Raw genomic sequence first — 24,477 nt, 5'->3', positions numbered from 1 at the left:
AGTCCCTGTACAGTGTACCTTAGGTACCCAGGGCATAGGTGTAACCAGGGCCTACCAGGGGCTGCAGCATGTATTATGCCACCCCTGGCTGGCCATCCAGATCTGACACAACTGGCTGCACGACAGCTGGGGCAAGGTGGTGTAATCACCCTTTGCTTTAGATATAGTATACCTATATCTAACCCTAAAATGGATACACAGATCTCCCATCAGTCACTCCTATGGCAGGCCTTAACAATCCTGAAGGCAGAGTGCTTGGAATCGTGTGAGATAGTGCTCTGGCATGAGCTGAGCCTGTCTGCGGCTTTCGGGATCCATCCCTTAGCCGTTTCCATGATATCGCATACCATATACTCTTATGTGCATTATAATCCTCGCGGTTATATGCCAACTCTGGTATCGCTTTATCAAAACATGTCGAGTAAGGTGTCATACGAATTGGAATACTAACCCCTCGGCAATTCTGGCGACGGGGTTAGCATTCCACCCTTCTAGAGGGACACGACATGTATGTAACCTGTAACCCCGGTTAAAGTTAAACAGAGCCTTAGCTCCACAAAATGGATGCTGCCACCGAGACACAAGTCTGCCCTCCTGCTGCTGGGAGTCCTCCCAGCCCAGGAGGCAAGGACAAAGGGTTTCCTGCCAGGGGCGGTGCCAGCACCGTCCCAGACAGGATTTTGTGTATTCTAGGTAGGCAGGGCTTTAGAGGAAGGTGACTGCAAGTGGCACCCCGGTGCTCACTGTGCATAGGCCGGCTGGAACCAGTTCCAGGGGCACTCCAGCCCCTGGCCTGGGGAAAGCCCGCCAAAGGAGAGGGGTGTAACCACCCCCCTCCTAGTCCCACCCATAGGGCAGGACTTAGTCGCGTGCCAGCCCCTTTTTGCAGGATAAAGGTAGGAACTGGCCCCCTTCCAAATCAGATCTTTGAATCCTGAAACTACTTTCCACGAAAGGAACTCAAGACTTCTTCCCAAGATTCTCCCTTGTGACTAAGGAGTAGTCACCCTGCAGCAGCAGGCACCAACCAAGCATCGCGGTTTGTTGCCAGTCTCTCCTTCGGATCAAGACTGCTCCAGCACGACGAGAACCGGCTTCCCTGGCACCTCTGACCTCAACCTACATCATCAGCCCAGCTGTGATCCGTGGGTGTGACGAGACCTCGAGGGACCGGCCATCTTCAGAACTGCACGACGCTTGTCCAGCACGACTCCCGAGTGACCCTCGACTGAGTGCTTTGGGGTAAGAGAAGCCCCGACCCTGAGCAGCTCCAGCACCGAAGTTCAGCCCCCCTGCATCCACGAGATCTGCGTGGGGCCCTTCTGCTCTTTGCTGCCAACCGCGTTGTCCAGGTCACTTGCCCGTTGACTAGTGACCCCTTCACGACGCTCCACGACGACAACTACTGCTGGTCTGGTTGCTCCAGACTAGCCCTTGCTCCCCTCCAAAAGAGGAGCACCCTGGACCCTCCTGGTCCACTCAAGACGCCATTTTAGGTCCACCGCGTGGGCCTTGCATTTGCCAAGACTTGTTGCCCAATCCTGGGTCCAGCGACGTCGACAGCAAGAACCTTCGTGGGACAGCTCGCACCTCCATCCTGGTCGCCGACAACGCCTCCTGGTCCGAGAAACTGCAGAGCCCAGCAGCGCCCACTCACCTGGCTGAGGTGACTTCGTCCGGTGCCATCCTGGTGCCCACTCAAATCACTGGCTAGTGATTCAGAACTTGGTCCCCTCTGCTTACAGGTTTCTTCTTCCCTGATCCAGGCTTGGATCACTCCGAACTTTCTTCACTGGCCGCCTGCCAGCAACTCTTTCTTCAGGCTCCTGGATCTTCAACGAGGGTTTCCGACGCAACTTCAACCCTATGCAGCCGCAGCCCCTGGGCTAGGTAACCTGAGTACTCCGGTGCTCCAGCACAGTCCAACACCCTAAGTGTTCGGATCCACTCTTGTTTTCGACCCACCTAGTCGGGTTCGCCCGAGAACAGTAACTTTGCAACTGCTAGCCTCCATAGGCTTTTTCCCGCCTTACGCGTGAGAGTTCCCACTCTGCACACGACGTCCACAGGCCTCCTGCATCTAATCCCAGTGTTTAGAATTGTAGGCCTAGCGATTCCTAAGTCTAGAAAAGTACTACTTACCTGCTAGCAAGTTCGCATTCCACTTACTGAGTATATGGTTTTTCGTGCCCCTCGGGCATTTGTGTAAATTGTGCGACTTAAAGTATTTTCGTAAGAGTTTTGTTGTGTGCTTAGCTCCCTGACTCAAAGAGTTCAGGGTAGTCTTGTTATAAATAAATATCTGTTTATTTTCATAACAACTTGTGTGGTGTCCTTTCACTTGGTGTTCAAGGGGTAATGTGATGGTAAAACAGCTGGCTTAACACGCCCTCTAGAGTTTTAGCCTTAGACTGCTCGTATCCATGCTACTAGGATAGCTGGTCTATAAGGTTGACTTACAACCAATCATCAATAAGGGTTGTTTGGACTGATACATAGTGATCACTAGAATAGTGAGCACTGCATATCAGGCCAACTTCTCACAGGCGGCATCTAAGTACTCCGACAACGTCATTCCGGAGCTAACGACGCCGAACGCGGACGACGCTTGCCGGCACGCAGGGGTATTGCTACGCAAAATTTTCTGGATCCAGTCGGACGCCTGGGGATATTCTAAGGTAAGGAATCTATCACTAACGTGTCTCTTTCAGATTAGCATTTTTCAAAACTGACCCTTAACTGGTATGATAGGGGAATTGGTCTTCCAGACCTTAAAAAATACTATTGGGCATCTCAGCTGGCAGCCATCAACCATGGGATCTATGGGCACCCAGAAGACCCCGGGTACGCTATGGACAGGTGGCTGCTCCCAGGGGGTGATTATACTAGAGCGCTATATTCCAAACTCCATAGATTCCCACTGACTGGTCCTACTGCGCACGCTGTCCAGGTATGGCACACAGTCACCAAATACCTGAAATGGGAGAATAAACTCAAACTAGCCACACCATTATGGAGCTCGGAGAAGTTGGGAAGTCTCTGGAAATCCAAGGGTTTCGATAAGTGGGACCTCATAGGGATCTCACGAATCAAAGACATCTGGGGGGGAGGGACAGTTATACCATTTGAGTCTCTCAAAACACAGTACAGCCTGACAGACACTGAGCACTACCGATACCTCCAAGTCCGCCATGCATTACTCACTCACATCCCTAGAGACACAGCACTCCCAGAAGCCTCCCCCCTGGAGGACAGGGTGCTAGATGGACATCTCCCAGAGAAGACCATATCACTAATATACAGAAAACTGATTAACAGCATGGAAGACCCATTGCTGACGCTCAGGGGGAAGTGGAACGGAGACGGATTAGAGCTTGATGATGAAGACTGGCAAGAGTCGGTTTCCTCCCCACGAGTAGTTGCAATCCAGGCCAGACTGAGATTACTACAGCTCAAAATACTGCATAGAATCTATGTAACGGGACCCGGCCTGGTACTTATGGGACGGGCGGAGAGCGCAGAAGGGGGTGTGGGGGAACTAGGAACGTTAATCCACATACTGTGGAACTGCCAGCAGATACAGTAATACTGCAGAGACATCCACCACACACTGCGGTCTGTACTGGGGGTCGACATGCAGCCAGAAGCCCGAAGGTGCTTATTAAATGTCTGGGAGCCCACAGATCAACATCTACACTTCGCAATGGGCAACGCTAGCATATATGATAGCAAAACGTAACATTGCTCAGCAGTAGGGTGCTAGTCACCCGCCCCAATTGAGGAGGTGGAAGGAAGATTTAGATTGGTGCATGTACAGGGAGAAGTTGGTCTTCATTGCTAGAGGATGCCCTGGCGAATGGCTTAAGGTGTGGGGAGCTTGGAACAGTTATAGAGGTGACATCTTTCTTCCACCTGTTCCACATAATGATGCCGACGTTATTGATACCCCTTGATCTACTTAATATTATAACGGTAAGGACTTTTGTATAATATTCAATGTCACTGTAAGAGATGAAGTTGCCTGCTTGTACTCAATTGATGTGCCTTTTGTCAAACTGTTCAATAAAAAGAAATATATATTTAAAAAAAAGTGACAGTCTATGCCACTCAGGAGAGACCAGGAGGAACCGAAGATGGATGCCCACCTATGACCAGTGTTGCAGGAGCTGAAGGTGCCCTTGAAGTTGCAACTGTGCGGACCAGGCGATGCTGTGGAAGACCTGGAGCCGTTTACAAACTGTTCCACAGCGGATGTCAAGAGCCAGGGGGTCGGTGTCCGTCGGAAGCACCAACAAGCCTTGGCGTCAGCAATAAACGTAGCAGACAAAAAAGGTGCAGTGTCAGGACCAGCAAGGTCCAAGTGACTCACCATGAGTCCCTAATTCAGAGCAGGCCTGAACACGCAGGGGAGCCCACTGGAGGTAAAAAGACCCTCCAGAGGACCCACAGGAAAGAGGCAAAGGAGACACAAGAGGACCTCAAGCAGCTCACCAAGGATGAAGGCCCACAGTGCACAGGATGTGGTAAGGATGAAGATCTTGGTAGCAAGAGAAGATGGAGGCTGGAGCTTCTAGGGGCCCGAAGATCTCTGGAGGAGAGAGTCAACAAGCCTTGGCAAAGGGAAGTCGATGCAGTACACAGGAATACTGCTCCGGGAATTCCGAAGAGGGATACTGGCTTTGTAATCTACCGTGTGTTCTCGGGGTCGGGTAGGACTTGCAAACACAACAACAGGGATACACCAAGGGTTAGTTTCCCAATAGTATTTATTGGTTTGTAAGCATAATGAAAAGAAAGCAATAAAGAAATACTAAAGTGTAGTCAACGATACCCATTAGCCGCCCCAGTTCTCAAGTAGGGCTAAGGTCCAACCGTCCTCCGCATGAACACCGGTCCCGGTGTTCCTCCAACGGAGGGCACTGTGCAAAGCAACGGCCGGAAATGCCGCTCGAAAGTGGCTAATGGGATCTCTTGGTATCCTGTGTACCACTCTGGTGAACAAACAGGTAGGGCGCTATCATAGACGAACACGGGAATGCCCAGCCGGGCACTCTACCGCGTTGTTCGTAACGGGATGTCAGGGAGCAGCCGCTCGACCTCCCAAGCCCTTAGCCCATGTAACGGGACGCCAATCCTTACTCCAGTGTAGTGCTCGAATGTCTGACGCACCTACACCCACTGTTGCGATCCTGGGCTATCAGCACACTACACCCAAGCAGAGACGCGGCAAACACCTCCGTGGTGTGCGTCTCTGCCCAATCCTTTCTCGGGAGCGTATCAACAAACGCTCGACCGAGACGAGGTAACGCGAGCAGCCGCTCCTTCTTACCTCCAAAACGTTGCTTCGAATTCCAAACAGAGTTCTCGGAACAGGAACAGGAAGCACAGGTCCGTAGTCTGCACACAACAGAAGGCCGCCATGGATCTCAATATCCGACGCCATTCCATGAGTGGGTACGCCTTTTATGGGCGTTGCTGATCTGCACGCCGATCGCGCACAGCATGCTGGCTCCCGTAGTTCCTTCCCCTGTGACAGGCTAGGCTGCTGTTACAGAATCACTGCGTGCGCGGGGAGGGTGGGGCGGGGAGTTTCGGAGGGATCCATGACAGGCTTCAAGCTGTGAAGACAGTGCAGGACTTGAGGTAGTTGCAGAACCACCACCTGTGTGAAGCTTTCAGAGTCCGTGGGATGTCAGAAACAGCAGACCGGTCAGCCTTGTTGCAGTGTCTGCTGATGCAGGGGAGTGACTCCTTCCCTCCAAGGGCCCCCATCCTGACCCAATACACTAAGTCTTGTCTGGGAGGTGGTCACACCTCTGTGTGACAGGAAACCTATTGTCCTGCCTTCCCCTGCTTGATCTTGGCTCAGCAGCAGGAGGGCAGAATCGGGTCTTTGGTCGGCAGCAGCCATACTTTGCTGTCTGGGTCTAGAAGACTGGTACCCGGGAGCACTGAGGGCCTCACAGAGGAGTTTTACAGTACATGGAAGAAATTAGTTACGTTCTTGTAACTACAGTTATCCATTATTGGTATCTTTTATAGATTCACACAGATTTCCCCTTTTTCTTGTTGTCCTTCTTCATCTTCATCTGTAGATAGAAGCTGTTGCACAGATACATGAGACATAGGAAGGGGTGGAGGCTGACTTTGCACCACAGGAGGTGTAGAAAACGCTGGACCCAGAGATGGTGCAGATGTAGGAAACCTCTTTTTGTAGTCTGTCAGAATGAAATGTAGATCAGTTAACAGAGCAGAAGGAAGACAAACGATCTCTGGCTGCAGTTGCTGCTGACATCGTTGGTCAGAGTAGTCTGTATGTTGGTCATAGAATTGGTTTTCATCATCGGAGTCTTCTTGTATTTGACATTCAACTCTGAGGGTCTCTGTGTAGCCCCAAACAAGTGGTCTTCGTCCGAGTCCTCATCATCATCCAATAAACGAGTTAGCAATAAGGCTTGAACCCTACTAGGAAAGGTTAATGAGGGTGTCATTTTCTCTCTCTGAAATTTTGCTGGGAAAATAGTTTTCCTGCTCTGATGTCACTGACGAGGTCATCGTTGGTACACATACCGTCGTCGAGAAACAGTCAACAGGCATTGGTATCGATGCCCCAGACGTAACTGGCGCAGATGACAATACTGTCGTCGATAATGCATCTCTCGTCATTGAGGCAGTCGATGACGCAATGGGAGAAACCGTCGATGAGAGGGACGACTTGTCGACGCAGGCACCCCAATTGACGAAGCACTCACCGGCATCAGAATCTTAATCGACGTTGACTATTTCTTGACTATCTTTATCGTTGACGACAAAGGAGCTGGACTCGTCGATGACGATGAAATAAACGCCAACGAGACTGAAATTGTGGCAACGGTTGTCGTCGAGGAAGTTACTATGCCGTCAGTCAGTGGAGTTCTTGGTGTCGTCGGTACTATCATTCGACGAGCTGTCCGTCGACAGGGCTGAGAAAGGCTTTTAAAAGTATGTTTCACCTTCACCGGAAGAGTAGGAGGGTCCGAAGCTGATTTCTACATGATTTTTTGATAGAAATCAAACTTTGATGGAAAGGAGACCCGCTGGAGGGCAGATTTTGTTTCTTGGTAGCCTCTGAAGACTTTGTGTGTCTTCTTTGAAGGTTGCTAAGAGGAGTGAACTGGAGAGACGTCCAGTGGTCTTCTTTGAGGAGTCTTTGAGGAGGATCTTGAGGAACCTTCACGCTCCTCAGAATATACAGGGTCCTCCCTGTCTTTAAGCCTCTGCAGCCATAATTACAGCCTCCCCTCACAGTCCTTTAAAGTCTTTGTAAAACAAGTGCAACATACCTTGCAATCCTTTGGTTTGTGATCCGGCTAAAGGCAGTAAAGACAGTCTTTATGGGGGATCATCAATGTGCAGTCTTTTCTTTCTGCAGGGACCAAAGGGACTAAAAAGGCGTTTTAGGTGTGTCCGACATGAAGAAATCAGAGAAATTCACTCAGGCAACGGAAATATAGATGAAAATACGATGAATCCAAGAGAAAACCTGAAGACAAAGATAATTAGAAGTCAAGATGAGAAAACTGAGCACAGCTCAGTGGAGACTCCCTGAGCACGACATACTGTAGAAAATCTGAGGTACTGGTGCTCCTTCCAGGAAGGTTCTAAAGGGTGGCGTTAGCTGATTTGTTGTTTTCTTAAGTTTGGTCCTTTTTTAAATAAGGACTTAGATATGTTACTAAATATAAGGCCTAAGGCCTGTTACCTTCTATGTCTAATGTGACATTACCCTTATAAATGTACCGGGGACTCCCATCTCGACGACGGGGAATGATTCAAGCATGTGAATCTATGAAAGATACCCTATACTGGATCATCATAACTCCAACACTGTTTACGGTGTTGGGGTATGGTTCCAACATATTTGATACCAAACATGAAAAAAGGTTTGTTACAGCCAGTTTAGAGTAAACCATTGCGTAATGACGCATGGCCCCTCTATGTATCGTAACGGCTGATGCACTTACAAACCTGGAGAATGGACTCCGTGGGTTGTAGGGGTGTCCTGCTCATGCAGAGGTACACTCACACTTATAAACAAGTACCCTGCCATCAGGATTGAAAGGCCTTCCTTAGGGGGGACATAGGTTTTAAGGGCAGTGACCTCAGATATAAGGAAACCTATATCTGTTGTAAGTGGTGCTAGCACCAGCTTACACGGGCTGCAATGGCAGGCCTGTAGTCATAATTTGAGTGGTCTCCCATGGGTGGCATAATACATGCTTCAGCCCATGGGGGACTCCTGGTGCACCTATGCCCTGGGAACCCAAGTACCATATAATAGGGACTTACAAGGGTACACCAGTAGCCAATCTGGGGTGTATCCAAGTACTCACCATTTCCAATTTAAGGAAGAAGCACAGAGACTGGGGTTCTGATTAGCAGGGTCCCAGTCAGACTAGTCAAAAAACATAACGACACCAGCAAAAAATAAATGGGGGGGGGGGGGGACCATAAAAGCAGATTTTACTTCTCTACAAACCTGCTATTAAGCAGGAGCATACCTCAAACCTGTGCCCGGTGGAAAAACAATTGATTGTCTAACCGAAAGTAATCCACATTCTTCAATTAGATTCTGTTTCAACAGCACTTGTGCTGTCTAAATTAGCAGCTAAAAAGGATGGCTTAAAAAGCTGCAATGTTAGAGGCTGGTTTGCTGATGAAGGGCAGAGTCAATTGAGAGGTGGAATGGTGGCAACAGGCTTTTGGGGTACTAACTCAAATGCCATTGTTGACACAAATATAATTTTAAAATCAAGAGCTCTATCACCATACAAAAAAATTAATGGGTTAGTCAAAACTGCAGCCTGATCTGAAGCTTCTTTCCTGCATCCTGTGTAAAGATGGCCTCCTGTAAATGGACACACCTTCTGGATTACAATCCAAGGAGGCCCTAGCTACTCCAAAAACTTTCACAAAGACAAGAAACTCACTGCTAAAATATGGGTTATGCTTCAACCAATTAAGTACTATGGAGACCTAATCAAACCACTCCCAAAACAGTTCTGCCTTACCCATTTGTAATACCTTTAGTGCTGATGAAATTACACAAAGAAAGAAATCTGTAACAAATATTTAACATCAGAATTAATATTGAGCACATGAAAAGGTATGTGAATTACGTACGCTGAACTGGTTTTGACTGGTTTAACTTTCCAGGTGGTCGACCTCTTCGCTTCTTTGTAGGCGGTGATAAGGGAGTCATGTGCTCTATCTCTGGCTCAGCTTCAATTTCTACTGGCAACATTTCCTCCTCTTCATGGTCATCTAGTTCAGGCTCTGCATTTTCCTCTATGAACACACAAATCAGAATAATAAGTTCAGTGAAACCAGTCATTTAGTAAGAACTCACTGTCTAAGTGCTCACATTCACTGGGAGGCCCAATGTAGAGGTTTACAGTGAAACCGTAGATAAATATTGCACCAAACACATGCCCAAATCATGCAGAGTAGCTTTCTAATCAGACTGGAGAACTTCCAGAAACAGGCTTATATTTGAAAAAAAATTAAATTAATAAAAAATATATATCTTTTCTCAAACACACATTTTCCTGCTGTGTTTTTTTTTATGGCTATCATTTGGTTACATAGAGCATTTAAGCTTCTGTTGAACAAAAATGCTATAGCATCCACAGCTTTCAGGAGTGTGAAGCAGAAGCATGTGCTTGGACTGCTTTTAGGTGGAGATTCGAGGTTAAAAATAACATGTGTACTTCAGGTATTTACTTTTTGTAGTTGTGGATGTCTCTTTACCAATAATGAGAGGCTGGAACATTTTGGAAAACAAACTCTGTTAGGACTCTGCCCACACGCATGGGAAATACCTCCCCATCACAACACACAACCATCTCAGTGTCTTATTTTTTTCCATGATGTAGAGAGTAGGCATAAATAGCCTAGAAGCTACAGTGAGATTCTAGTGGTTCATGTTAAGTGAGACTGAAACACAGTACAGCAGTGCTCACAGTGAGCAACTTACTTCCAATGCTCCACTTTCAATTTCATGCATGGGACTCTTCTTAAGCATTTCGAAAAATGAGGTGGAGGAGAGTTCAGCCAAAGGTGTATTTTAGCATGGCATAGCCAAGGAAAGCATAATTTTTTAAGTGAACATTCACCAAATGGTATAATGCGGTATCCCTCTTAGCAAGGGCCAAATGCAGGCCCATCATATGGTACGAAGCATTATCCATCTCAGCTGGAGACAAATGTAAACAATCGAACAAGTTACTTACCTTTGGTAACAATATATAAGAAATATAGGTTAGTTATAGATTCCTTACCTTAAAATGACCCCCAGGTGTCAGACTGGATCCGGAAGGTTTTTCGACAGCAGTACCCCTGCGTGTCGGAAGGTAGCATCCGTCGGCTCCGTGTTTGTCGTTGCGGGCGTGGTGGCCAGGATGACGTTGCGGTAGCTACATAGATGCCACCATCGCGTGCTGTCAGTTCTGTACACGACTTTCACGCCAAAAGCGCACAGCCATGCAAGACACTGACCACTGGTGCACAAAACTAGGGCCATGAAAGGAAGTCCTTAACCCTAGAAGTCAGTTCGTAGAATGGGGAGGATGGGTGGCGGGGGTAAGGAATCTACAACTAACCTATGTTTCTTAAAGATATATCGTTACCAAAGGTAAGTAACTTGTTCATCTGAAAGAAACAGCTAGTTATAGATTCCTTACCTTAGAATACATACCCCAGCAATACCAACTCCGGAGGTGGGTCTGCATATTAAGTTCACACCAGAAAGTCCTGTAGAACAAAACGGCCAAAGAAGCAGTCTTTCCGGCCTTGGCTGTCCAGGTAGTAGTGTCTAGTAAACGTGTGCAGCGAAGCCCACGTAGCTGCCTGACAGATGTCATTAAGGGGAACTCCCTGTCCCAAAGCAGTAGTAGCTGCTGTCGCCCTGGTGGAATCAACAAAGAGCTGGTCGTCCACCCGGAATTGTTTGGTGCGATCCAGGTACAAGTAAAGCACAAGGTATGGATCCAGACAGTGGAGCCTCTCTTCCTCGTTCTAAGGAAGCAGAGGTGGAAAGAAGGCAGGAAAAATGATGGTTTGGCCAATGTGGAAAGAAGTAACCACCTTGGGAAGAAAGGAAGGTCTAGTTCTGAGGACGACCGTGTACAGATGGACAGCCAGAAAGGGAGGTTTGGAAGAAAGAGCTTGCATCTCACTCACCCTGCACGCAGAGGTGATGGCCACCAGAAAGACAGTTTTCAAAGTTAGAAGCCTGAGAGGACAGTTATGTAGCGGCTCAAAGGGAGCACACTTAAGATATGCAAGAACCAAATTGAAGTCCCACTGGGGCATTACACGAATGTAACAGGAGGAAAAAGAGGAGTAATGCCCTTAAGGAAGCAATTTACAACAGGGGACTTGAAAAGAGAAGGCTGATCAGGAAGCCTAATGAAGGCTGAAATGGCCAAGAGTTAGCCCTTTAGAGTGTCCAGAGCAGAGCGCTGCTGGGCCAAAGAAAGGAGGAACAAGAGAACCTCAGAAAGAAGGGCGGAAAAGGGTTTCAGAGCCTTTGCTGTGCAAAATTGAAAAAACCAATAGCAAGCTTCTATTTAACCAAAAATAAGATGGTGACCAAGAGATGCGAAGCGAATCGCTGATATCACGGACCGCAATTTCATCGAAAATCAAAGCATCACAAAGAATTGATGATTCCGTTATTCACCATGTCTTAAATTGAGTGCATATCTGGCACCTAGATCCATTTGCAGGAAACTTTTCATTTTCAACTATATAACGTATTGTGCCGTATAACGCCCAACAAGGATTATGTCCCAGGTCTACGAATAATATTTAGCTCTACCTACAGGAACGAGAGAGATTTTCTCCCCATAGGATTCAAGTTCATCGAGGTCTGAATTCAGCCCCTCGCTTATGATCAACAAAAATAGCTACCAGTAGGACCTACAGATTCCTCCCTAATGAATTTTATGGCAACCTTTTTGGGCAATGGTTTATGACAGTTAATCGTCATTCAAGTTTTCATCCATTTGATTACTTTGCAAAAGACGGTTCCCTGATGAAGGCAGTAGTGCCGAAACACGCGTAGTCCCCATCTACCGCTTGTCCTACTCAAGTTTTCATCTTCTGCTTGTCCTATCTAACCTATTAAGGATTATTCTAAATGATTATTGAAAGCACTAACTTGATGATAACAAAAAAGATTTTTCTCTGTCATCATCCCATTTTATGTGCTGTTGTTCTCATTTAATATCAATATTTAAAAACCTTTTTTTGTGTCTTGAACAAAAGAATCTAACTTAAATGAATGAACAAACAAAGCTGTTTATATAGATAAAAAATAAATTGAAAAAGGAAATTGCTACTTACCAGTATGCATCTGTTCTTGGCATGTAGAGCTGCAGAGTTACACACTATGCATAGATGGCCACCTAGTGTTGGGCCCGGATGTTTGCAGTTTGTTTTGTTGTAGAAAAGTCTTTGGAAGTCACGGGATAGGGGACTCCTCCTTTGGAGAATACTGCGCATGGGCATCGGCTCCATCCCCAGATTGTTTTTTTCCGCCACCGGGCTCGGATGTGTTTCCAGCGCTCTGTGTTGGAACCGATTTCCTTCGGCACGCAATCCTCACCAACTTACAGAAATTAAGTTTTGAACGCTTTTCCAGTCGACGCTACTCTTTAACCTTGAAAACTTCGATTCCGGTCGTCGTCGACGGCCTGACTAGGCCTGGACTCCAGCTCATGGAAAGGACGCCATTTAAAAAATGTCCTCAATGTGGGTCGAAGTTTCCCCACACCGACCTTCATGAAGTGTGTAACTTTTGCTTCTCCCCGGAGCACGAGGCCAAAGACTGTTCCGCTTGTGCCTCTTTCCACTCCAAGAAGACTATCCGGGACTGAAGAGCGAGGCGAACAATGGCTCGATCTTCAGCTTCGATTCCGGACGACATCTTCGAGGAAGGCGTCAATGTTCCAGAACAACATGACGTTGATAGCAATTCCGAGGCAGAAGACTCCGAAGTCGAAGAAAGCGCTCCAGCACAGCGGGTCTTAAGTAAGACAGTCGACCCCAACCCTTCCTTGACACACCCAAAGAAGGCCTCAGCACACCCTCGCGTGCACACAGACACACTGCTTCTACTGCCCCACCTTCGGGCACGGCTAAGAAGCTAATAAAGCCTTCAGGTGACTCGGGCTCGAGTCGGCCTTCGCACGGTGCCGGCGCACACTTACCAGCACTGAAAAAGACAACTTCACCGGCCACGCCGACATCCAAACAATTGGCGTTGAAACATACCACTACTCCTTCTGCACCGGAACCCAGGTCGGAAGCAAGCAAACCCGCTTTAGATTGGAAAAAAACACCGGAACCGAAAAAACCATTGGATAAAAAAAACATACCGGAGCCGAAAAAATCCTCGGAACCGAAAAAAGCTTCGGAGCCGAAAAAGACTCCTGCTTCTCCGGTTAAAGACATTGCCAGAATACCTATTGTTTGAATACCTAGGCGTCAAACTCACTACCAAGGACACCCCACCCATCAAATTCCACACCATCTACCACCCTCCAGGAGAGCATACCCTTTCCCCCGAATAACTAACAGACCTAATAACACGTTTCTCGTTGACAGACACCAAAGATGTGTTCTTGGGTGACCTCAATATCCACTGGAACGACCCAGAAGACTCCACTGTCCTGAACCTTTTCAACCTTCTGGAAATATTTAACCTCAAGCAACTCTGCAATAAACCAACTCGCATCAAAGGTGCAACACTAGATGCGATCAAAACAAACAACAATCTGATCTCCTTGAGAGAGATTACTCCCATTGACTGGTCCGACCACCAACTCATTCTGTTCAAGATTGACACACTTGCCTGCAGCCTCCAACCTATTTGTGTTGTCAAACCTAAACTCTTAACCAGAAACATCAAAGAAATACCTTTATCCGAACTTGAAGCCAAGATTCATCCCCATCTTCAACTCCATCCCTCATCATTGACGGCTGATGACCTCACTTCAACTCAAGAATGACCAAGTAACTCCTCTCAAACAACTGAGGAGAACCACATCAAAACCCTGGTTTAACGTGGAGTTGAATGATGAACGGCGCCAATTCAGAAAAACGGAAAGGTCTTGGAGACAAAACCCCTCGTCCCTGCACCCAACACATCTTAGATCTGCTTGACGGTCATACAAAAAAACTAATCTTCAGTGAAAAGGCATCTTTTTTTCGCAGCCAACTAGATCTGGCGAAAAACAGACCAGGAGAATTCTTCAACATTGTTAACAGCCAAACTAACTGCACTCCCTCTCAAGAAATCGAAGCCACCAATGAGCGATTGCCACCTTCTTCATCAATAAAGTCTCTAAAATTGATCAATCCTTCTTACAAACTGCTAATCCCCTTTCCCCCTTAACCTGCCCCCCTTCAACCTCCCTGGACCACTCGGAAAGAGCTCTTAACAAGGACAATCATACCTTCCTCCAGCTAAAGAACAATGCCCATTGGTCCGACTTTGAGCTAATGTCGGTAAACGTGGTCTTCAATATAATTTCCAATCTAAAACCTTCCTCCCACACCATGGACCCCTTCCCTTCCACAATCATAAAAGAACTCAACCACACCATTTCCCCTTTCTGGACAAAAATCATCAACGCCTCTCTCACCTCAGGCTGTGTCCCAGACTCCCTTCAACTAGGACAAATCACACCCATTCTCAAGAAACCTGGGGCTGATCCTAATGATCTTAACTTCAGACCTATCTCTAACCTCCCATTCCTTGTAAAATCATTAGAGAAATGTGTTCTCCTCCAACTAAATAAACACATTGATGAGTTCAACCTCCGACGCCTTTCAAACTGGTTTCAGAAAAGGCTGTAGCACGGAAACAGCTATGCTCAACGTCTCCGACGACATTCACAAGGCCCTAGACGAATATGATGCCTACCTACTCATCCTTATTGACCTATCTGCGGCATTCGACACAGTAAACCATCCAGCCCTTTTGGAGACCCTGTCGAAACGGTCCGGCATTAATAGCACAGTACTAACATGGTTCACCTCCTTCCTTCAACACCGCTCGCAACAAATTAAAATTAACTCCTGTCTCTCAAAACCAACTAAAGTCACACTTGGGGTCCCGCTCGATCCTCCCCCCGTCCCTCTTCAATCTCTTCATGGAGCCCCTCACAATCATATTGACAAAAGCCGGAGTGAATTACCACCTTTACGCGGGCGACTCCCAAATCTATTTCAGGATCAAGTCTCCCAGCGACATCCAACTCAATACCACCCTAACCGAGATCCAAACTTGGCTCAACGTTAACTACTTAAAGCTCAACCCAGACAAAACGGAACTAATCCTATTCTCTCCAAAAAGTAACCATCGTCCAATCTGAGAATGGCTCAAGAATCTGGTTGCCCTAAAATGCCCCTTACCCTATCCGACTCAGTTAAGTCTCCAGGCATCACCCTTGACAAGAACTTATCAATGGAGGCCCACATCAAAAACTCTGAAAAAGTGCTCTTTTCTCTCTAAAACCCCTCAAGAAACTGAAACCTTTCCTACCCCACGATGACCTCAAGACAGTAGTCCAATCCCTAGTTCTCTCTAAAATCGACTACGGGAACGCCATCCTTACAGGGACTCCAAAGCTCACCTAGCCCCTCTAAGAGCAGTGCTGAACATTTCCGCTCTACTCGTAGCTGGAGTTAAAAGATTTGAACACATCACTCCAGCTCTCAACTGCCTCAATTAGCTTCTATGGAAGGGAGATGTATCTATAAATTGGCCTGCATCACACACAAAACCATTCACTCTCCTGCCCCCAACTACCTAAATAACAAACTGATTAGAGCAGGTCAATCCAGAACACTAAGAAGCTCCAACTCACTCCTTCTTATTCCTCCGAAATTGAAAAACAAAACCCCCCAATACCGATCGTTTTCTGGCAACGCTCCCAGGATATGGAACGCTCTTCCTGGAGTCCTCAGATGCAACCCCTCCGTCTCTTGTTTCAAAAGGGACCTGAAACTCCAACTCCAATGTCAACTAACCTAGTCTTCTTTATCCAAGTTGTCTCCTCTCTCCCTGGATATTCAAGGATAGTGGGTGACCGGACTATGTCATTCTCGCCTTTTCTTTCATTGCTCTCTCCCCCTTTGCTGCACTGCATATTTATTTCCCATGCTTATTTTTTTCTGTGGTTTGCTTCCTTACTGCCGGCCTACTATGTAATGTAATGTCCTTCTGCTGTTTACTGTGTGTTTGTACAGCGCTCCGATACCTACGGGTCAAGCTAGCGCTATATAAAACTTTAAAAATAAATAAAACCACTGTGAACTCTGGTTGGGGAAGGGAGAGGGATCTGCTGTCGAACCAATCCTGGTTCGTCAGCCACCAGCGGAACAGGTGTGCAGTGCCCTCCGAAATCTGGACACAATCGGACAGGTTCCACTGATATTGGGCCCACTGGAACTTCAGGTCCCACTGCAGAGCCCGCATATGCCATCTGGCATATGCGGTCTACCAGCAGGAAGCAGGAGGCCATCAGGCCCAGTAGCCTGAGGGTCATCCTGACCGAAAAGCGGGATAGAGGCTGAATGATCAGAAACATAGCCCCAATATCCCAGACTCGCTGCTCGGGAGGATAGACCCAAAACAGTGTTGTGTCCAGAACCGCTCCGATGAAGAGGAGCATCTGAGAGGGAGTTAGGTGTCACTTTGGCACGTGATAGAGAACCTGAGCAAATGCAGGAGGTCGTCCGTAGTCTGGAGGTGGGAGACGACAGCCTGGGGCGAGCCTGCCTTCAGCAGCCAGTCATTGAGATAGGGGAAGACTGCAACCCCTGGTCTGCGCACATGAGCTGCGACCACTGCCATCACTTTCGTGAACACCCGAGGGGCGCTGGTAAGGCCAAAGTGGAACACGGTAAACTGAAAGTGCTCGTGGCCTACCGTGAATCGCAGGTGATGCCGGTGGGCCGGGAATGTGAAAATAAGCGTCCTACAAGTCCAACACTACCATCCGGTCTCCAGGGTTGAAGGCAGGCAGGACCTGAGCGAGCATCAATATGGATTAGTTACTTACCTGTAATCCTAGTTCTCTTCCAGGGGTATCCTCATCAAAGTCATAAGCATTAGAATATTCCCGCCTATGCGCGGGACCCCGGAAACACTATATTATATGTACCCTATTTATATATATATATATATATATATATATATATATATATATATATATATAAGCAATTGCAGCCAAAATAACCATAGAGCTGCATTATGCTGTAAAGAATTTCCACCATACATGAAACATATGCATTAGAAACATGAAAAACAACATCAAAGATTGTTTTGAAACTGTTTTAATGCTGAAAAAACTGTAGAAATTCTCATTATATCCTGAAAGCGTAGAAAGCTCCCAGGCTGCATTGCAAACACACAGTCTTAAAGACTGAAAAGCTAACCTGTAGCTGCATGCTACAAAAAACTGACACTGTGCCTTTAAGGCACTCATGACCCCCAGTATCCCATCATGCCTCAGGGGCGACAGTTGGGTCAGTTGTTCTTTTCGGACACTGAAAAACCATGGAAACAAATAGGTTAACAATATCTCCAAATTAATAAAGATCCTTTGCCCGGGGAGGCGGGAGGGTTGCTTATGACTTTGATGAGGATACCCCTGGAAGAGAACTAGGATTACAGGTAAGTAACTAATCCTTCTCTTCCAGGGGATCCTCATCAATAGTCATAAGCATTAGAATAGAATAGCGAGCCTCACCTCATCTCCCTGCGGGCAAAGGAGTAACAAAACAGCAATAACATTACCAAGCCTAGAAAAACTAAGCTTGTACAGGCCGCAGGCTACCCAAATAGATTGCTCAAAGAGACTTGTCCTCCTTGAGTATCAGTCCTGGAATCAGATTCTAGGCAGTAATGCCTTGTAAAGGTATGAACTGATCTCCAGGTTGCAGCCTTGCAAATCTCTGACATAGGGACATCATGCAGGAAAACTACTGTTGCTGCTTTCCCCCTAGTAGAGTGTGCTTTAGGTGACAAAAGTAAGGGCTTGCCTGCAAGCTGATAAGTCAATTTAATACAGGAGACGATCCATCTGGAGATGGATCTTTTGGCAGCTGAAAAGCCCGTCCTCAGTGGACCGTAGTTGATAAACAATTGGTCCGTCTTCCTACTCTCTTTGGTTTTTTTCCAAATAAAATTTAAGGACTCTTTTGAGATCTAAAGAGTGCAGCACCCGCTCAGGCGGGGTCGTAGGGTTTGGAAAAAAGAAGCAAGAGAAATAGACTGATTTATATGAAAATCAGAGACAACCTTAGGTAAAAAGGATGGACGCGCCCTCAAGATTACTCTGTTATGATGGAAAACAGTGTAGCGTTCTTTTGTACATAGCGCCTGTATCTCATTTACTCTGTGCGCTGATGTAATTGTAACAAGAAAAGCGGCCTTCCACAATAGGTGTTGCAAGGAAGCTCTGTGGATGGGTTCAAAGGGTGGGCCCATCAACTTAGACAACACTAGGTTTAATTCCCACGGAGGAGAAGGGTTTCTAACAGGGGGGTACACTTTCTTCAACCCCTGTAAGAAATCCTTGACCACCTCCATCTGGAAGAAGGAGGGCTGAGTAGGAGACTGCCTATAAGCCGTGATGGCCGAGAGGTGCACCCTGATCGAAGCATATTTAAGACCAGACCTTGCTAAGTACAACAAGTAAGGCAGAATCACCTCTTCCTGTGCTGAAGAGGGATCAAAGTGACGTTCTCTGCACCAAAGAAAAAACCTCTTCCACTTAAACGCATACGACGTTCTCGTGGAGGGTCGTTTTGCTTCCTTTAAAATGTGCATATAATCAGATGGCAAATTTAAATGTCCGTATTGTATGATCTCAGGAGCCATGCTGTTAGGTGCAGTGAGGGAAGGTTGGGATGAAGAATCCTCCCCCCCCATCTTGGTCAACAGGTCCGGCCTGCAGGGCAGTCTCCTGGGTGGAAGGACCGACAGCTGTAGAAGGTCCGGGTACCACCACTGCCGAGGCCAGTCCGGGGCTACCAGGATCATGGTCATGCTGGATCTGATGAGTTTGGACACCACCTTCGGAATCAGGGGCAGGGGAGGAAATGCGTAAGCAAATGTCCCTGACCAGTCCATCAAAAAGGCATTCCCCCTTGTCCCTGGATGGTGGAATCTGGACGCAAAGGCGTGGCATTTTGAGTTTTCGTCGTCCGCGAACAGGTCTATTTCTGGATGACCCCAGCGATGGAAGAGGTATGCCACCACCTCGTCGTGCAGCACCCAGTCTGGCTGATCTTCGAAGTGCCTGCTGAGTGCGTCGGCCTTGATATTTAGCTCTCCTGGGAGGTGCACCGCCACTACTGTGAGGTTCCGGGCAAGCAGCCAGTGTCATATGGCTTGTGCCTCCAGAGAGATAGGACGCGACCGAGTTCCGCCCTGCTTGTTCAGGTAGAACATGGTCGTTGTGTTGTCCGTTTGAATCAGAACTGAGTGTGATTCGAGAGCAGGAAGGAAGGACTTCAGAGCCAGATGGACCACTCAAAGCTCCAGCATGTTGATATGGTAGGTCTGTTCTTTTGCTGACCACCTTCCTTGAATCTGCAGACACCCCATGTGTGCTCCCCAGCCCTGGAGAGACACGTCTGTGACTATAGACTGTGTCGGGAGAGGTTGGTGAAAAGGCACTCCCACCAGAAGGTTGCAAGGGTGAGTCCACCATTTGATGGAGGTCTTCGTCACCTGGGAAAGATGGATCCGGTCTTCCCAGAGCCCTGTCGACTGATCCCATTGATCCTCCAGAGCCTGCTGCCAAGGTCGCATCCTCAGCCTGGCGTGAGGAATCAGGAAAATGCAGGACGCCATGGAACCCAGCAGAGACGCCAATTGACGCGCTGTTGGATTCTGGGACTGTAGTAGAAGTTTGCACTTCTGCTGCATAGAAAATAGTATCTCCTCCAAAGGATACGCTTTTCCCAGTTTTGTATCCAGAACGGAGCCCAGGTAGTGTATGGATTGGGTCGGTAGTTCCACTGACTTCTCCATGTTGACGTGGAGGCAGAGTCTGTGCAATTGTAGCAGGCAAAGGCGGAAGTCGTTATCTACCTGCTGCGGAGATAGGCCTTTTAGGAGCCAGTCGTCTAGGTAGTGGTAGACGAAAAATCCTTTCTTGTGCAGGAAGGCTGCCACCACTGCCATACATTTGGTGAAGACTCTGGGCGCTGACTTTAGCCCGAAAGGCAGGACCCTGTACTGGTAGTGCTTGGTGCCTATCAGAAACCTTAAGAAATTCCGATGTCGCGTGGCAATTGGAATGTGGAAGTAAGCATCTTGCAAGTCCATCGAACACATCCAATCTCCTACTTGCAGGTGTGGACATATTTGGTGAAGAGCAAGCATGCGGAACTTCTCCTTGACTATGTTCTTGTTCAGAACACGAAGATCCAGGATGGGCCGGAACTTGTTTTCCTGATCCTTTTTGGGGACAAGAAAGTATCTGGAGTAGACTCCTTTTCCCCTTTGAGAGGGAGGCACTTCTTCTATAGCTCTTTTTTGGAGAAGAGCCTTCACCTCTTTTCGGAGCAGATCGAGTTGGTGCGGACAAGATCTCTTTGGGGGAATGTCCTGTTGAGGCGCACGGAAACGAAGAGCATATCCATTGCGCAGTGTATTCAGCACCCACCGATCTTTCGTGATGCTGTCCCACTCTGCCAGATGTTTTGAAACACTTCCTCCCACTGGAGTAGACAACGGCGCCAGAGGAAGCCAGTGCTCATTGTTTTCCTCCTCTAGTAGAGGACTGCTGGTGACCTCCTCTACCTCGGTTGGCTTTACCACCCCGAAACTGGGTCTTGCCCTGGGGTTTGTTCTGGGACCACTGAGGGGTTTGAACCCTCTGTTGAGCCCCTCTGCCTCTGTTGGTCTTGAAACGCCGTTTGAACTCTTTCTTTTTCTCTAGGCCGACTGCCTTGACGGTGTCGAACTCGGCTTTCATCCGACTCATTTCATCATCCGTGTGCTGGCCAAAGAGAGATGTGCCGGTAACCGGGAGGTTCAGAATGCGTTGTTGCGCATCGGGCTTGAGGCCCGTCAGGCGCAGCCACGAAGAACGTCTGGCACATACTCCATGAGCATAGGTATGTCCCGCCAGTATCGCTCCATCTGCAGCAGTGCTAATCATTTGATTAGCTACAAGACTTCCTTCCGTCAGGGTCTCCTCGAAGTCTTGCTGGTCCTCCTTAGGTAATTTGGATTTAAAACGTTTCATTGAGTCCCATAAGGCTCTGTCGTACCTGCCCAAAAGCGCAGCCGCGCTAGAAACCTTCAGTGTCGAAGTGGCAGAACTGCAAACCTTGCGGCCCCACGAGTCTTGCAACCTGCTGTCCTTATCAGGAGGAGTTGAGGAGGATGGAGAGACTGAGTGGGTCTTTCGTGCTGCTGCCACAACTACTGAGTCGGCGGGAGGGTCCGTTTTCACAAAGGTCGGATCAGATGGTGCGGCCTTATACTTTTTCTGGATCCGAGCCGGCACCGATCTTACTGATGCTGGAGCTAAGAACACATCATTGACAGGATCCATGATCCCTGGGACCAACGGTAACACTGGACGAGAACCCGACTTTTGGTGAAGGGTCTCAACGATCACAGTCGTGGAGACCTGTGGCACAGACATCTCGATGTTTAATTTCAATGCACCCCTCTGTAGGACATCATGGTAGGTGTTGATATCCACCGGGGAAATCCTAGAAACAGGGCTATCCACCAAGGTAGGAGAGTAATCCCGCGTGGAAGAGCGGGTAGAAGAGGTAGAAGAAGTAGCTGGTGTTCAAGCTCTTCTTTCTCGGGATCTTCTGGCTGGTACCTCCCGCCTAGGGGAACGATTGCGTCTCGTGAGACCTCCCAGAACGCTCTTCTCGTGCAGGGGAACGAGATGCGGCTTGTCTCACAGGCGATCTTTCTCTGCGCCTGGGTGGACTGCGTCTATCCGCTTCGTCGACCAGTCTTTGCAGAGGAGATCTGTGCACTGGGCTGAGATATTCCTGCAGCTGTCTTGTGGCCCCCGAGTCTCGCCAATGGTGAAGAGGCCTATTCCATCTGGGAGACAACTGCACACCCTCAGTGGGGGGTCTGCGGGCAGGACTTCTAGATCTGCGAGGACTTCTGGATCTCGATCTGGAAGAACCAGAAGAATGACGGGAAGCTGATTCAGTCACTAGGATCACTGAAACCTCCCTGGATCCTCGTTCATGGTGTCTCGACGTCGATCTGGAGCGTCTCGACGTCGAATCCTCAGAAGGTGCATGTCTTGACTGAGCGATGATGAGCTCTCTTTTTTTTTTTGTGTCCTCATTTGCCTGTACCCCATTACCAGAAATTATATAGCCAACCACCTATTCGTGCGACGGAAATGGAGCGCACTCTCCACCACCATAACCTTATACACCAGCCTGGCGGGAGACTAGATCTGGGTTAACTGAGGCATTGATGACGAGTGGCAAGCTGCCAAACCCATCCCAGACTCCGTCAAGGTAGAAACTACCACCAGGCCCAGCTCATATCTATCGAAACCACCACAAAGGACCTTGGAGTTTGGAGTCATAATCATAGGACCCGGGGGAAAAAAAACCAATAAAAAAAAAATACCCCGGTGTTGGACACTCGACCACTAACTCCAAAAAATCAAAAGATTCCAAAAGGTGAGGTTGTTGCTACTACATGGTCTGGCCAGATCGGCTTTTTAGGTTTCATATAGGGATGATAACCAGCTGGCATGTGTTGGCGCCTTAGAATCGACCCAAAATTTACATATCTGTCGCCGCGCGAGTAAGATTGCATAAAACAACAGCGGCCTTGCTAAGCCAGTGACATTGTCATCCATCCCAGAGATTACCAGTGTTAATGTGCAGGGTAAGGTTGCTTTGAGTATCGAGCCCAAAGTAGACAGGACTTCTGCCCAGAAAGCCTTGATTGGGGGACATTCCATGAACATGTGAACATCTGAGGCGCCCTGGAGACTACACTTGTTGCAGCATTTTCCGGGTTGAAACTTCGCAAGCCTTTGTGGTGACCAATAGGCTTGATGAACCGAGAACAGGTGATTCCGCCTCAACCAAGCAGGCTTGACAGTTTTATAAAGAAGAGCGAATGATCTTATCCACCAGTCCTCCCCTCGAAGATCCATGTCCTCAGCCCACAGTTCATCTGGGAGGTCAAAGTCCCCATCCACCTCCTCCAGGATTGCCCAATACCAGTGCGCCACCTCCTTGCCCCCCGGAGGTTTCTCCACAAGCTGTTGTTCTAGCACACTACACCTCCCCACTAGGGCGTTATTTTGAAGGAGCTCTCTAGACCAGCTTACAAGTTGTATAATCTTGGGCCGACCCTTTCATACAATTTGTCCCACTGTATTAGTACCCCGCCTGTTATTAAGTCACACCATCTCAGTATCCCCCCTCTCTTAGGGGTATCGAGAGGTTGTTGCCCAGGCACGGGGGGAGCCCCGGAGACCCCCAGATTGGAGCCAGATTTGAATAATAAGCCAACCCTGCCGTCCTCTTAATCCTTGTCCAGGCCCTGGCCAGTGACTGCAAGACCTTCACCCTCACCTTTTTGAAAAACTTCTGTTCCCCAAATTTAAATAAAAAAACGTCCATTGGCAAGCCTGTTCCAGTTAACATGGCCCTGTACATTCTCCCTGCTGATGAGTCTGTTGGAGTTTTCAGCAACATTCTGGAGAATGATAGCTGAAAGGCCCAAGCGTAGTACTGTTATGTTATGTTATGATGAATTTATTGAGCGCACTGTCACCGTGAGTTTCCTGGCGCTAAACAGACTAGGAGAGGGGAAAGAGGAGACAGAAAAGATGAGAAAAATTAGTGGGGGGGAGGGAAAAGTAGTGTTTTTAATGATTTCCTGAAGGAAAGGAGGGAGCAAGAAGACTTAAGTGGGAGTGGGAGGGAGTTCCACAGCTTAGGTGCTAGGCAAGAAAAGCTGCGGCCGCCCGATCTAGAAAGTTTGAAACGAGGAACAACTAGAAGTTGGAGATGAGTAGACCTAAGAGTGCGAGAAGGACGGTAAGGGGTGATTAAGGACTTAAGGAAGGCAGGGGAGGGGCCAACAAGGGCTTTGAAGACCAGACAATGAACCTTAAAAGTGATTCTGTCACTGACTGGTAACCAGTGAAGATGGCGTAGCAGAGGTTGAGCCGACTGCCATTTGGGGATCCTGAAAGCAAGCCGAGCTGCCTGGTTTTGCACGATCTGTAACCTGGCCAGCTGAGATTTGGGAAGACCGTAATAGATTAAGAGTTGGAAAAGTCCAACCGGGACATCACCAGGGCAATTAGGACTTGCAACAAGGCTTCAGGCGACAGGAAGTGAGCGACTTTCCGTATCCTGTAGAGCTGGAACATGCAGGAAGATGTTACT

At 48.0% G+C, this 24,477-nt stretch overlaps 1 protein-coding gene across 1 annotated transcript in view; it reads right to left on the bottom strand.

Moving 5' to 3' along the window:
* CTCF (CCCTC-binding factor) overlaps nt 1-24,477 on the bottom strand; it is a 512,861-nt gene that overhangs the window by 35,392 nt on the left and 452,992 nt on the right. The window contains exon 11 of the mRNA XM_078670971.1: nt 9,163-9,327. Within this exon, the coding sequence (XP_078527097.1) occupies nt 9,163-9,327 (165 nt within the window). The remainder of the gene's footprint in view (nt 1-9,162; nt 9,328-24,477) is intronic.

Source organism: Lissotriton helveticus, chromosome 12, assembly GCF_964261635.1.
Source record: "Lissotriton helveticus chromosome 12, aLisHel1.1, whole genome shotgun sequence".
NCBI classification, from domain to species: domain Eukaryota; kingdom Metazoa; phylum Chordata; class Amphibia; order Caudata; family Salamandridae; genus Lissotriton; species Lissotriton helveticus.
Note: the sequence above shows the minus strand (reverse complement) of the source record. Positions and strands in the feature narration are given on the sequence as shown.